The sequence below is a fragment of the Gadus chalcogrammus genome, chromosome 16, assembly GCF_026213295.1.
Source record: "Gadus chalcogrammus isolate NIFS_2021 chromosome 16, NIFS_Gcha_1.0, whole genome shotgun sequence".
Lineage (NCBI taxonomy): Eukaryota > Metazoa > Chordata > Actinopteri > Gadiformes > Gadidae > Gadus > Gadus chalcogrammus.
The window spans coordinates 33,533,221-33,548,234 of NC_079427.1; the positions used below are offsets into that span (position 1 = coordinate 33,533,221).

A 15,014-nucleotide genomic window follows, 5' to 3' on the forward strand; every position below is an offset into this window, starting at 1 on the left:
AAACTGTAAAAACTGGTAGATCGTCGCTTATATCATTTATCAATAGTCCGCTGGGTGTATTGTTTTTCAATGTCATTAGTGAATATATTGTCTATGAGAGTGGCACAATGTGATGTGACACTCTGAACAGTACTTGAAGAGGGTACTGCTCAGAGTGTGGGTTAACCCTGATAAATTATAGGTATCTGATTATTGGACATAAACATACTTCCCCCAGACATAAAAAAAGTCTCACCCATGCGTGTGATGGTAGTAGTTTACACCATTGTACGTGACACAGGAAGGTGATTTGAGAACCAAATTTGTCAACATCTTCAGCCCCACTCCCTAGATGAACAAATAATGTATACAAATTATCAGAATTGTTTCCACATTTTGGTTGCATGCTTAATTCCAATGTATGTCAATGAACAAGTACCTCAAATACTGAATACGCGTTGCTGTCATCATGGACTGGGTATGGCAGGATAGATCTTTTGGATCTCACCCTCAAACAAGCCTCAGGATCATTGACTTCATATGGATACATGCTTGCTCTCTGGACTGGCAACAAGTTAAAAATCTGCAAAGGGTTCAAATAAAATGCAAAAAAGCAGTTTGTTTTCCCGACTGGGCCTTCATTCATTCAAGGTTCCACAATATATATTAGTAGCCAGGGAAACACATTTGGGGGTAAAGTTCTGAGCAGCCAGGGCCAAACGGGAAGGAGGTGCAACAAATAACCCTCCCCTATGGAGAAAAGAACTGCAGAAACTTGATATTGCAGTCATGTAAATTAGTTTGTATAACTTTTAATCACAGTACAATCTCAGAAGAGACTTCCTGGGCCACATTATATTACAAACCCTAACCATAAGTCATCTAAATGGCAAGGAAAAAAGTATTTTCAGGAAAGAAAATAGGTTAGCATGAAAATGAACCTGTTTAAGTTTATCATAAGCTGGTAGCCATGGTTTATATATATATATATATCATCATCGTCATCCGCTTATCCGGGGTCGGGTCGCGGGGGGAGCAGCTCAAGCAGGGGGCCCCAGACTTCCCTTTCCCGGGCCACATTGACCAGCTCTGACAGGGGGGGTCCCGAGGCGTTCCCAGGCCAGTGTTGAGATATAATCTCTCCACCTAGTCCTGGGTCTTCCCCGAGGTCTCCTCCCCACTGGACGTGCCTGAAACACCTCCCAAGGAAGGCGCCCAGTGGGCATCCTTACCAGATGCCCGAACCACCTCAGCTGACTCCTTTCTAAGTAAAGGAGCAGCGGCTCTAATCCGAGTTCCTCACGGATGGCTGAGCTTCTCACCCTATCCCTAAGGGAGACGCCAGCCACCCTTCTGAGAAAACTCATCTCGGCCGCTTGTACCCGCGATCTCGTCCTTTCGGTCATCACCCAGCCCTCATGACCATAGGTGAGGATAGGAACGAAGATCGACCGGTAGATCGAGAGCTTTGCCTTGCGGCTCAGCTCTCTTTTCGTTACAACGGTGCGGTAAAGCGAACGCAATACCGCCCCCGCTGCTCCGATTCTCCAATTCGCCAATCTCACGCTCCATAGTACCCTCACTCGCGAACAAGACCCCGAGGTACTTGAACTCCTTCACTTGGGCTAAGGACTCATTTCCTACCCGGAGTAAGCAGTATTTGAAAGTTGTAGAATAAATTAATTTGTTAATTTGCTAGAAATGTACTTAACATTTTTAGTCAGTTAATCATTTACATATTTATGTTACACAATTATTACATGTTTACATATAACACAGTCAGGATATTCGGTTGAATCTGCCTCTCTGATTCCCTCACGTTTACCTCAGTCTAAATTCTAGCTTATGATTGGTTAGTTCAGTCACGTGATGAGTACGAACAAGGAACTGTTTGAAAATAGATTAACGGCGATATTATTTTTATCACGCGATAAAAGTTTTGCGTTAACGCAGCCGTTAACGCCGATAACGGCCCACCACTAATATATATATATATATATATATATATATATACACATATTTACATACATACACATATTTATATACACACGTGTGTGTATATATATATAGACAGAGGTTAAATTGGGCCGGGGCTGTCCGGGGCGGAGCCCCGGCACATAAGCGGCCGGGTCTGGAGTTCTGCGCAGCAGATCAGCTCCAGCCGATTTTGGCAGTCTGCCTAGTCCATCACGAGCAATGTTGTCCTACTCATTTACAACTTTTCCATTGCAAATCTATGTTGTTTTAAAACACAATTCTAAATAATGGAGTAGGGATAGGCTGGCCTAGACATCTGGAGCAAGTTTGAGACGTAGGCATATCGCGCACGAAACTTGCGCAGCAGCTCCTCCTCCCCCCAGATCAGACAACACAACGTCAAATCAACGGTCATCATCAGACATAATTATCGTAGTAGACAGGTGAATGGCGAGGTAAGAGAAACTAAATTAAAGGTGCACGGTATTTTGAAAGAGGTCGATCATCACCAATAGGCTAATATCATTAGATATGGGCTTGCATTTTCATTAAGCAGGAAAAATTAACCTTAGACATGCAGGGATAGCCTGCTACTGGTATGTCAAATGGCAAGCGCTAGTTAAAAAGAACAATGCTGCTAATTCTAAATGATTTAGCAAGTAGTCTATGCGATCTCCGAATCACATTTCTCATTCCTAGCTGGATTCCTAGCTGCAAACTTATTTGTATCTATGAATTGCAGTGCATTGCCTAGGCTATTTGTGAGTACAGTAGGTCCTGTGATTTAATGTTTGCATATAGGCTACACAGCAGGTTAGATTTAAAAGCCCGAGTTAACATGATGGTGACGTAGCCTATCGGCTAGCCTTTAAGAAAAAGATAGCTTCATTCATTCATTCATTCATTCATTCATTCATTCAAAAGTGTTTTATTTAAAGAACGTTATATAATATGAACCATTTTAAAATACATTCTATCTACTTCTTAACTTTGGGTGAAAGTCAACAAGTGAACATTTCAGAGATAAAAGGTAAACATGAGTGGAACAAAGAGGAGGAAGCTTACAGATTTCTTCAAAAGGTGGGCAGCTGCTATCCAAGACATAATTTTGAAATAATTAAGCTAGGCCCGTGTGCAGAAGTCACTGTAACCAAGCTGTGATTTGTTGCTAGATCTTTTCATCCTGATAGTGTGTCTGTCATGTCTTAAGTGCTGTCTCTTCCTCCACTAAACTAAAAATGCAGAGTTGAACAGAACAGGGATGAGGATGGAGCTGAGGGCAGAGGAGATGAGGCTGGACAGGGCAGAGGAGCTGAGGATGGACCGGGCAGAGGTGCTGAGGATGGACAGGGCAGAGGAGCTGAGGATGGACAGGGCAGAGGAGCTGAGGATGGACAGGGCAGAGAGCTGAGGATGGACAGGGCAGAGAGTGAGGGACACTGAGGGCAGAGGAGGTGAGGAGGGACCGGGCAGAGGAGCTGAGGATGGACAGGGCAGAGATGAGGACACTGAGGGCAGAGGAGGTGAGGCGGGCGTCATCCTTTTCTTTCTCTTTTTCAGTGCCAGATTCATGTTGCTCTTACTTGGCACCGTTCAAATACTTCTTCTTTTCGTTTTGGTACCGTTTAAATTCAGCTTGATACTGGTATCTTCTTCTTCTGATTAATGGCAGGTCATATGTCACATGATATGGGTATAATTGGGAAACGGTGAGTTGAACTGAAGACTGTGTACCATTTCAGGGAAGGAGGGGGGGGGGGTATAGGTCAACACATCGAATTTGCCCAAATTGAGTAATAGGGTACACAATTAAGAAAAAAACAACGGTGGGCTTGTTCATAACAAATTTATATAATTTCTTTAATGTACTAATATAACGACTATCATGGATTTTTTTTTTTGCAACCTTAATTTTGGCTCTGCGTACTCTGCGTATGGGGAGCGGCGGCCCCTCCGGATCAGAGCCCCCCCACATAGAAAATCCCAATTTAACCACTGTATATATATATATATATATATATATATATATATATATACACACAAGCTCCACAAGCTCCCATTAATTTCCCCGGCAGTGTTGGTGGCCGGTGAATAACATGGGGTTCAATGGGTGAGAGGAGGAAATTCCTCCTCTGAGTGGGTGTTTCAGCTAAGGGGTTTGAATCGTGCAAAAATCTATTTACGAATAGGCTGGAGCCCTTGCTGCGCTATGAACCAATAAGTAGAAGCCCTGGCTGCGCTATGAACCAATAATCAGGAGCCCTGGCTGTGGAGCAGCCCAGAGAGAGGGGTTATCCCCTCAATTCTAGGCTACGAGAACCAACGAACCCTGTGCTCATTCTTATGCCTCGTTTCCACCGAGCGGTGCTGTGTTAATTGATATTTGCGTTTCCAGCAAGCGGTGCGGTGCGGCTTGGTTCGCTTATATTGGCGTTTCCACTGCCAAAAGTAAGGCAAGGTCCCAAGATAAACGTGCTGAGTGCCGCACTGAGCGCCGCGCTGAGTCCACCTATTTTTCGGCACTCCTAAGTCTGAAAGCGTGCCGAAAACGTGGAGCTACACACGCCGTAATTCTAAAAAGATCCAGTTTGGTATGAGGACCCCGATTCCTGAAAGCATCGTTAGCCTAAGTGGGTCGTGGAGTGCGTCGTACGAGCATCGTTCAGTTTTCACACCGTTTCCCGAAAGCATCGTTGGTAACGAACGTCGTGAAAATGCTCATAGCTAACGAGGACTCCAGGGGTACTCGTAGGATGCTAAGAGCATTGTTAGCCTACTATAACCTCAGTGGCGTCACCAGCGGACATTCCGTGTATTGGATGCGTTTTATTAAAACACATCCAATACCAAGGAATGCAGTGTGATCAAGTTCACTATTTATTGGACCGTGATAGACAGTAACGAACATCCCTGACCATATTTAAACGCGTTTGTACTCTACACTCAGACGTGAACTCATTATTGCATGCGGGTGTCTTCATTCATAAAAAAAGATAAACATTCAGGAGTATGCAACAATACAAATGATTCTAAAGAGGTCAGAGACTCGCCCGGACTCAGCCCCGCCTTCTCCAGTGAACCAAGAAAGCTGTGACGAACGGGGGATTTGACTAATTGGCTTTGCATCCTTTCGTTCTGCCATTTTAGTCAATTTCATTTCTGCTAATTTGTAGGTCACCAAAACACTGACACAACTTGAGTCTCACATACTTATGCCACCATACGCCACTAACAGTGCAAGCAGGCCATTGGCAAACAAGTGCACAGACCTTCCTCCCTCACTTTAACAACCACCAGCTGCCACTGATGTGTGTACGTACGTACGTACAGTGCCGCCGCTCCCATAACGCGCACTACGCGCTGCGCGTAGGGCCTCAAGTCATGAGGGGGCCCCCCAAAAAAAAATAAAATAATAATAATAATCTTACTTGTATACTTCTGGTTTTAAGTTTGTATTTATGGATAACTATTTAATTTAAAAGATTTTGGACATTACAATACCTGCGTGCAGGGCCGACGGACTGCGGGGGAAAGTGAGACAGTTGTGGGGGGGCCCAAGGCAGAGGGGGGGCCCATGGCAATGAAAATGGAATTATCCACCAGCCCATAGTGTTAGGAGTTGCACACGGCCACGTATGCGCTCCCCCCCCGTCAACAATTCAGCGCAGGGGGCTGGTAGGGGGAATTCGGGGGGCAGGGCCCATAAAGGAGTTATGCTTAGGGCCCCAAAATAGCTAGCAGCGGCACTGCGTACGTATGTATGTATATATATATATATTAGTGCTGTCAGTTAAACGTGTTATTAACGGCGTTAACGTAAACCAATTTTAACGGCGATCAATTTTCTATCGCGCGATTAACGCAATTTTTTTTTCTTCTTTTTTTTCCTTTTGCCTCAAAACAAAGAAGCAGTAGCCTGACTACTATGTTCAAGGCAGTATGTTTGTATGTTCATCGTTTAATTGCACTATAGGCAATATGTTGGTAAGAGCATTAAAAGGAGAAAAATTAATGGGACAAAGAAATCAAGGGATATTTAGCATAGAAAAAAAATTGCAGTTAACTATGACATTAATGTGATTAATCGCGATTAAATATTTTAATCACTTGACAGCACTAATATATATACATACATACACATACATACACACACAAACACACATGTCAGACTGAAAAGTGTAAGTCAACAAGTGTGGGCACCCCTGCCCTTCCCTACCATCGGTTCTGAAACAATGGTACGCAAACCACTGGTGGTACACGTGCGCTATTTCGTGGAACGCAGAGGGATTTCTGAAAAATGTAATAATTAAAGCTGCAAGCAGCATTTTACAGGTGCCAAGCCTAAAGCCAACCAATAAGACCCTGTCAAACCATTAAGGGTGCACTCACACTAGGCCATCTGGCCGTGGCCGTTTTCACACCTAACCGTGCTCAAATCTGCCAGTGTGAGTGTGGCCAGTCTGGCCAGGCCAGGCCAATTTGGCCACTTGAGAGAGGTGTGCTGCTACGGTACGGGCCGCCACATTACAGATGCTAATGAGCCGACACGCACACACGCAGGGCTACGCAACCTGAGCTGGATGACGTATAGTCCATGCGACAACCATGGAAATAATAAAGGCGACGAGCCTTCTTTCCCATTGAACGGTAGACATGGCATCAAGCGATGTTTACGCTTGTTTGCGTATTCGAAAAAATCAGCAGTGAGAGTGGGCTCTATCTGAGAACGGCTCCAAATAAGCAACAGACTCAGCCAAGTGCGAACTGTGTTCTCTGTGTTGTTGTCCATTGTTGTTAAAACTCTGACTGGCGTCAGACTTTATTATGTTCAATGCAGCGGACGCTTGGTGATGACGTGTTACTTACGACGTGATGACATATGTACAAGAGCCTACCGTGGCCAGGCCACAGTTGCGACGGCCACCGGCCACGGCTAGATGGCCTAGTGTGAGTGCAGGCCAGAGAACAATGGGGCCATTTGAGCACGGTTAGGTGTGAAAACGGCCAACGGCCACGGCCAGATGGCCTAGTGTGAGTGCACCCTAAGACCCTGACGCAGACCGATACGACCCTGTCGACCATTGAGACCCTGACAGACCATTAAGACCCTGACGCAGCCAATAAGACAGTTTCTGCATGGAATTGACAACGCTGGAATAGCCTCAGCTTGGATCAGTTGATGGGCGAACAGATCATCACCGTACGTCAAAAGGCTGAGGAAATATGATTCTTTAAAGTTTTAAATCGCTTTGCGCTCCCTATAGTCCTATTCTGATGAACTTCAGCCTGATTAACCTTGACCTATGCTTCTTTAAATATACCATGTTTGGTGATGATTGACTCAAGTCAACCCCTCCTTTAGTCATCTATCATTGATTGGGCTAATTTGGACGTCCAGCTGCCATTTGGTTACAGGTTCTGGGTTTCCTAGGAACATTTGCTCAACATGAGGAGATACAAATGTCTACAGGATTTCATGACTGTAGAAGAAATAGGTCAGAAAATATTTCTGTCCAAATTCTGCATTTTCAGTTAATTGATACAGCTCCCTCTATCGCCCAATCTGGGTACAATTTGGAGAGGTTGCATTTTCAGTTAATTGTTTTACCGCTCCCTATAGCCCGATATTGATACCATTTGCAGGGGTCCATCTTGACCCATGTGCCTTTGACTACACCAAGTTTGATGAATGGTTTAATAATAATAATAAAACGATTACAATAGGTTGCCTTCGCACTTTTGTGCTTGGCACCCTAATTATATGATTTAGTCGCATTAGCACTAGTGCGTGAGAGCAACCTGTAGAACAGTCATGTCAGTGCTCTGACAAAAGAACAGAAGAAAAAAGTGCTAGAAAACAACGGAACGGAGTAACCACAGCGTATGTTTGTAACGTAACTGTGTATTTGTGTAATAACAATTGCAGAAGTATACCGGTTTTCTGTCAATTTAAGATTTGGGCGGGTTTTTGGTTGATTGGGCGGTTTTTAGTCTATAATTAGGCTGGAAATTGCCATTCTGATCTGGCAACACATGCTATCTACACAAACGATATTCCATATGAAAGCTGAGCGGTATCGGTATCGATCGTGAAAAGCTGTTATCAGGATATCCCTAATTTATTTAAAAACCTAATAAAATAAAAATAAAATGGGGTTTAAAATAAGTTTTGCCTTTCCTGTAATATTCTTTTTCATCAACCTGTTTCCTAGTCGGTTTGTTGCGAGTGCTAACATCCACGATTACAAGCTAAACTGACGGCAAGATATAAGAGCGCAAATGATGAATGATTCAAAAACACTGTGATCGTGGCTCCAAATGGGAACTATTTGGAAAATAACGTTGTAGTCAGAATAGGTCAAAAACTGAAGTGGACCACAGTGAATCGAGCACATGTGGTATGTGGTGATGTTCAATGAATCCATGAAACCATTGCATCTGAAACGTCATCTTACTACCGCACAGGCAGTGCTGAAAGACAAACCAGTTGATATTTCCTTGACGGAAGAAGCAGTCGAAGTCCACGATTAATTAGTCAGGGTCAACATCATTGCGCACCTCGTCTTGAAAAAGACGAGGTGCGCAATGATGTTCAGAAAATATTTCTTGGTGATGGTCGAACCGAAAAACTGGATGAGAAACCCGATCAGCATCGAAACCTCTGAAATACCTGTGGACTTCACTGTTGGTTAGCAGGAGAGTTTATCAGAATTGTCCTGTGACAAAACAGTGAAGTCTGCTTTAAAGTTGTTTTTGGACTTTTGGAAACAGTAATACAGCAAATACCCTGTGCTTTCGGACAATCCTGTGCGAGAAAGGCTTCTCTTCACTTGCCATCATAAAAATGAAATACAGAAGCAGGATTGATGCCGAGCCACACAAGACTGAACCTGACCTCGATTGATCCAGACATCCAGGACATCCATCCCACCCAACTTTTAATATTATTTTTTATTCAGCCTAACATTTTTTGCACTGGTTGTTGGCTTACAGTTGTTATTCTGAATGTTGTCACTTGCTCTGTGCGTGTGACAGTTCTAGTGCTCCTTGTTTGTACAGCTGACAATAGTTACCAGTTAGTAATATTATTTCAAGGAATAAATGTGCCTCCTGCGTAAACTGTGCATACCAGAACAGGGCCACAGGCCTACGCTATTGTATTTAGTTATAATCATAATGCTGGTACTTAGGGAGACAAATATTTTTTCTGATGTGGTACGTGGTATAAAAGGTTTTAGAACCACTGCTCGAGATTATTCTGCCTCCTATAATGGTGGAGTGAAGGAGGAAGGCGTGGTGATGGATTCAGGCTGTCCCACTTGCCTTGTCAGCAGTCAGCTTCTTCCCGGGCTCCTTGATAAGGACACTCTGATCCACCGCAGTGATGCCACACAGGGAGCCTGGGTTGGCTCTCAGCTGCAGTCTGTTCTCTTCGCCTGGGACGGCTGTACTGGGAGAAAACTCCAGCGAGACCTTAATCCCAATTAGATGTTGGGAATATTTATTAACCCCCTTTATCACAGCAGTCCACGGCACTTGGGAAACACTGTTCTCTAACGATACATAACCGCCAATATGACATATAGTAGTATTAAGTAACACTGACCTTGGTAGCGAAGCATTTCTCTGTGTCGAAATCAGCTTTGTGGGCAATGACGTTCTCACTGGGAAGGCCAGCGTACACAACCACCTGGACCAATGGCGCCATGTCGGGAGACACTTCCAACTTGATGGAGACTTCCCCCTTGGTCACTGAAATTATCATTCTATGAGCCTCAATTATCCATAAATTAACAGTTCTATGCTAGCCTGGTCCTACCAGACTCTCGTTGTAGAACTTCCCAGTAAGTGTTACTGTTACTTTATTATATATTGGAAGTGATAGATGTTATAATTACGTTCTAGGGTATTTGAGGAAATAAGTACCAACATTTACCACCTTATTCCAAATGCAGGCATATTTTATGTTGTATTTTATATATGTTAAAATTATACCAGGTTACAGGTTTGTTTATTGTCCTTCCTGATCTCCATACTGTGTATGCGCGATTAGTCCCAGTGCGCAGGTGGCCACGCCTTTAGGTCGCATTTTATACAATTGATGGTCAGGACTAGTACGCCTTGCCGGTGAGTGATTATAAACTAGCATGCTAGTAACTGAAATCAAGAATTAATGTCACGGGAATGTTTGTATAATTTCATTGGTTAATTCTGGGTTTTGTGTTTGTGTTTTCGTTGCAGGTTTACAACCTATCTATTTATCTGTCTAACTAACAGTTATTTCAACTTGAGAGGCTAGCGTAACTTGGTAGTCAGGCTACGTAGTGCGTGGGTGATTATTGTTAGTGTGAGTGCAATAAAAGTCCATAAAGTTACTCGAGTTGTATCCGCCGTACTTATCCTGAAACCCTTCCAGTGGGGAGTTTATTGAGCTATAGTAGGTAGCTTAGTGAAAACTGGACACTCGTACTTAATTTCATATGCACAGAGAGTCTGGCCTCTCCATTGACAAACTTTAACTCACTTGAGGGCGGGTGTGTTTAAAACCATTGGATCTGCCCAGTGCCACTCTGGATCTGCCGTAACCAATCGCTAACGTTTGACTACAACTCAAACAAGCGCACAACCTTAACGTCATTGTTTTCAGCCACTCCCTCTGTACCGCAAACCCAGACCTAGTACTGAAGGGAAATGAAAATTGAGCAAAGTTTGTAGGCGGGTGGAGCCAGGCTAGTTCTATACACCGAAAAATAAAGAATGTCCCAGAGCCTGGAAAGTGCACTGTCCATACCCACCAGGTTCATCCAGAACTTCAACCTTCATGAGTCCTTGTCTGGATATGGCTCCTCGGGCCAAGATCTGCAATGATTAAAGGCAAAGTCGTTTTTTAGTTGAGTCTTGGTCTCCAGTACTCAAAGTAGCTTGACTCAAATTAAAATATCAGTTAAAGGAAACTTCTGCATTTTTCAACCAGGATCATAGTTGGTGTAAATTAATGCAACCACTTATTTTGAAATTGCTTCAGTTTTGTGTGGGAACGCAGACGTTATCCGTGTATAATGTATAATCTGCGCAGTGAAAGTATGTTTTCAAGCATCAGATCAACTTAGTTTGTAGGGCACTTTATCGTTTTATTTACTGTCATTTCTTATTTATTTTGCAATTATTCATCTACTGCATCAACAATCTCAATAACTGCAGGACCTTCTATTAAGCCTTTTTAGTATATAGTGCAGTCACCTTTTAAGGCCAATTGTTATTGTGTGTATTTATTGATCCCCATTGGACCAATACAGTATCTATCTATCTATCTATCTATCTATCTATCTATCTATCTATCTATCTATCTATCTATCTATCTATCTATCTATCTATCTATCTATCTATCTATCTATCTATCTATATCTATCTAGCCTTAACATAGCTACACATTTACATGTATGCAGCCAGTAGTTATCCATTTTAATTGAGCAAGCTCTTTTACATTTTATTGAGTTTTTTTTATTTCAACAGAACAAATAACTGTTGCCAGACAGAGGGGGGCTGCCCTTCTTCTCCTGCACTGTAGGAGGGCAAGGAGAAGACGAAGGGTTTGGGTGCACCCCATCAATGAACGGAGACAAGAACAGGGGGTATGCCACAATCTGGTCCAGGAGCTCCGTGAAGATCCTGAGAGGCACGCCAATATTTCAATTCGCCACTAAGTGTGCAATGGCAGAACCATATGGTGCAGCCTATATGATGACCTATAATCTATTATTATCCCTCTCTGGTATACTCTTTTGCATATATATACTTTTTTTTTATCCCTCGGGATAAATACAGTGATGTTATTGCTGTGCTGGATTCAGTAGCCAGTGTATTTTATTTGAGTGCTCGAGACACTTAATGTTATTTTTCCTTAAATCCAGAGAGACAGTTAATACATGATCTGATACCAGAGAGACAGTTAATACATGACAATGCATTTTTGAGCTTTGCCTGTGTTTTCTTTTACTTATCTATTTTATTGTATGAGAATGTTTCTATGTGAAGCACTTTGAGTCTGCTTCATGCATGAAAAGTGCTATATAAATGAAGTTGCCTTGCCTTCAATAAAAAAATATATATTACAAGTAATCTGGTTTCTACCTACATGGTGTGATTACATGTGACTTGATTTCGTCTATTTCCCATTATGGTAAATAATGGTTTGGGTACTTAGTCCACCATTGTTGATTTCTCACCTGAAGAGCCAATCTCCAGAGCTATGGCTCGCCAGGCAATGTCCTTTTTGGTGTTGTCTTTGTAATGACGGGAACTTTGGTCATATAATTCGAGATACTTTTCCACCTCGACGACCAGTCTCTCATCGTCCATTCTCTCAGAATAGTTTTCTCACAAACGAAAGAGGGCGACATCCAGTGGTGAGGAGTAGATATAGAGGTGCCTACGGTACCCGGGATGTACAAACCAGCTTTTACAAAGCGCTTTTTCAGGGGCGGCGATGCTAGGGATAGAACATTGGCTCAAAGACTAGTTGGGCGGCGCGTCGCGGAACGCTGCCGCGCAGCTAGTCGGCGCCGGTGTGGGCTAGTACATCCGGAATAATGGGGGCAGAGTTTTTGACGCGCCGCTGCGGCACCGGTGTGTGAAGGCCTTCAAGGCTCGATTCCACCGGAGGCGTACGCGCCGCGGCACGGCTGCGCCACGGTCACCGCTGCTGATCGCTTCCACTCGAATCAATGAGACCATTTCCACCGGGCACGCCGCGGAACGTTTCAGCAGCGTCCCAGGAGCGGCGTGCCGCGCTGCGGCGCTATCTTTCCGTCACACTTCTATTTTTGCCGCTAGCCGCTGCTAAACCCCGTCAATTTCGACAGAGCAGATCGAGCCGAAAAGTACAAGCCATAGAGCATCCGGTCAATTTTCAAAATAAAACACCATACTCTTCTCATGTAACTACACATCAACATTATTACGTCATGACCGGTGGCACCAGGTCAGCAGTCAATCAATCAAAGGGTCGGCAACATGGACGACGAGAGACTCATTGTCGAAGTTCAGCAACATGAAGTCATTTATGTACCAAATCATCCTTTTTATAAGGAAAATGTCAGAAAGGACAAAGCGTGGAATTTAATTGCAATAGTTTTGGAAGTGGAAGGTGAGTACATTAGGTTTAGGATTATCGCGTGATCTCGTGATCTCGCGTGAATACGGCTGGCTCGCAAGGCAGCGCTATGCTGCCGTTACGCGCCCGGTAGGAATGGACGCAGGGCAGAGGACGCAGCCGTTCTGCGGCGCGTACACGTCCGGTGGAATCCCGGTGTCATAGCCTATGCTGCGTTCGAGTATTCTCTGCGAACAGACTCGGATCTCGGCTCTGACGCCACGCCCACACTTCAAGCGTTTTATTATTTCGCTCGGTCGTTGGAGGAAAACATGGACGCCACCCGGAAAGCTGTTGTCGCGGACGGTAGCATTGGCAGAGGACCAGGCGCTCCAAAATAAGTAGGCTATAGGCCATAGGCAGAGATACGGACGCAGTAAGGTATTGCAGTAATACGAATGATTGAAATTGCCATTTAAACTACCAAAGTGGTCCAAGCACAATGAAAACAGTTCATACTTGCAATGTCACACTGTCACAATGGGCGCAGCCATCTTGAATTCTGTCTCGGAATTTTGCTCGGTCACCACTGATGCTGCTATCCATTTTGATGGTAGGCTGGTACGAACGACCTGCTTCAGCGAGAACGTGACGTATTTCCCTTGCTCCAGCCTTCCAGTTTGCCATTTGTGTCCGACGAGTTTGAGAAGAAAACAATTTTGGGAAAAAAGAAATAATCCAGTATAATGGTCGCCAGCCTTTACAGAAACTAGAGCTGTCAGTTAAACGCGTTATTAATGGCGTTAACGCAAACCAATTTTAACGGCGTTAAAAAAAAAATAAAAAAAAAATCTTTGGCTCAAAACAAAGAAGCAGTAGCCTGACTGCTATGTTCAAATTACATTTGTTCAAAGCACAGTCGTTTAATTGCACTATAGGCTCTTTTTTTGTATCGTCCTGTTTTGATCAGTATATGCCAATGTTGTTCTCAATAAAAAATCATTTGCACAAGGCAAGCCGATGCACTTCACCATGTTGATAAGAGAATTAAAATGAGAAGAATTATGGGACAAAAAAATCAAGGGATATTTAGCATAGAAAATAATATGCGATTAATCGCGATTAATCGCGAGTTAACTATGACATTAATGCGATTAATCACGATTAAATATTTTAATCGCTTGACAGCTCTAACAGAAACATTAACATTGCAAGCCTTTTACATTGCAATAATATCTTGCCATTTTCGCCAATTTTAATTTCAACAAGTTCTGTAGTGTTTCTGTCGAGCCACGAGGGGTAGTAGCGGGCTAGTCATCATTAGCAACATAGCCTCTTTAGCAAACCAGCTTGAAAACACAACTTTACATTGAATTGCACGCAAAGCATGACCATGCAATGCATAAATTGGTGACCGGATTAAAGCAGCAATGAAATCAAGTGTGTAAGAAGATTTAAAATCGACATTACAACCCCCAACGTGGTACAAATACAAAGAAAATACAGCTCAATCCCCATTGACTATGGGCACAGCCATCTTCTTTGCTAGTTGTACAAATTTGCTCGCTCTACTTTGAAAGCGACGAGATACTACGACCGAAAGGGGGCGTGCCTCAGTGAAATGCCGCAAGAAAGCTGGGAGATTTGCGACTTTACCACTTCGTACATCCAAATGGATAGCAGCATGAGTTCAACCGAGATGGCGAGTTCGCCGTCCGAGGAAAAGGGGCGTGTTTGTGCGTGTCGCTAGGCAACGTCCTCGGACCTCCGAGACGGATGGATATTAAAACGCAACAGCAGTCCTCTCTTTCCCATCTCCTGCTGCCTCACATCCACTTGACATTAACACTATAATATATATCATATAGGCAGACCCGCCGCATTTCTTCACCGTGCCCAGGACCAGATTACGTTTACATTGCCCCGTCTTCCCACGCGCACTTCGGTAGAGTCAGAGTGCTGGAGG

General features: G+C 43.7%; 1 protein-coding gene across 1 annotated transcript in view; it reads right to left on the minus strand.

Moving 5' to 3' along the window:
• Window positions 1-231: 231 nt before the first annotated feature.
• The window catches only part of LOC130405720 (alpha-1-macroglobulin-like), a 35,917-nt gene continuing 21,134 nt past the window's right edge, over window positions 232-15,014 (minus strand). The window contains exons 13-17 of the mRNA XM_056610886.1: window positions 10,752-10,815; window positions 9,563-9,708; window positions 9,280-9,429; window positions 419-562; window positions 232-327 (exon numbers count right to left, since the gene is read on the minus strand). Coding sequence (XP_056466861.1) covers window positions 232-327; window positions 419-562; window positions 9,280-9,429; window positions 9,563-9,708; window positions 10,752-10,815 — 600 coding nt within the window. The remainder of the gene's footprint in view (window positions 328-418; window positions 563-9,279; window positions 9,430-9,562; window positions 9,709-10,751; window positions 10,816-15,014) is intronic.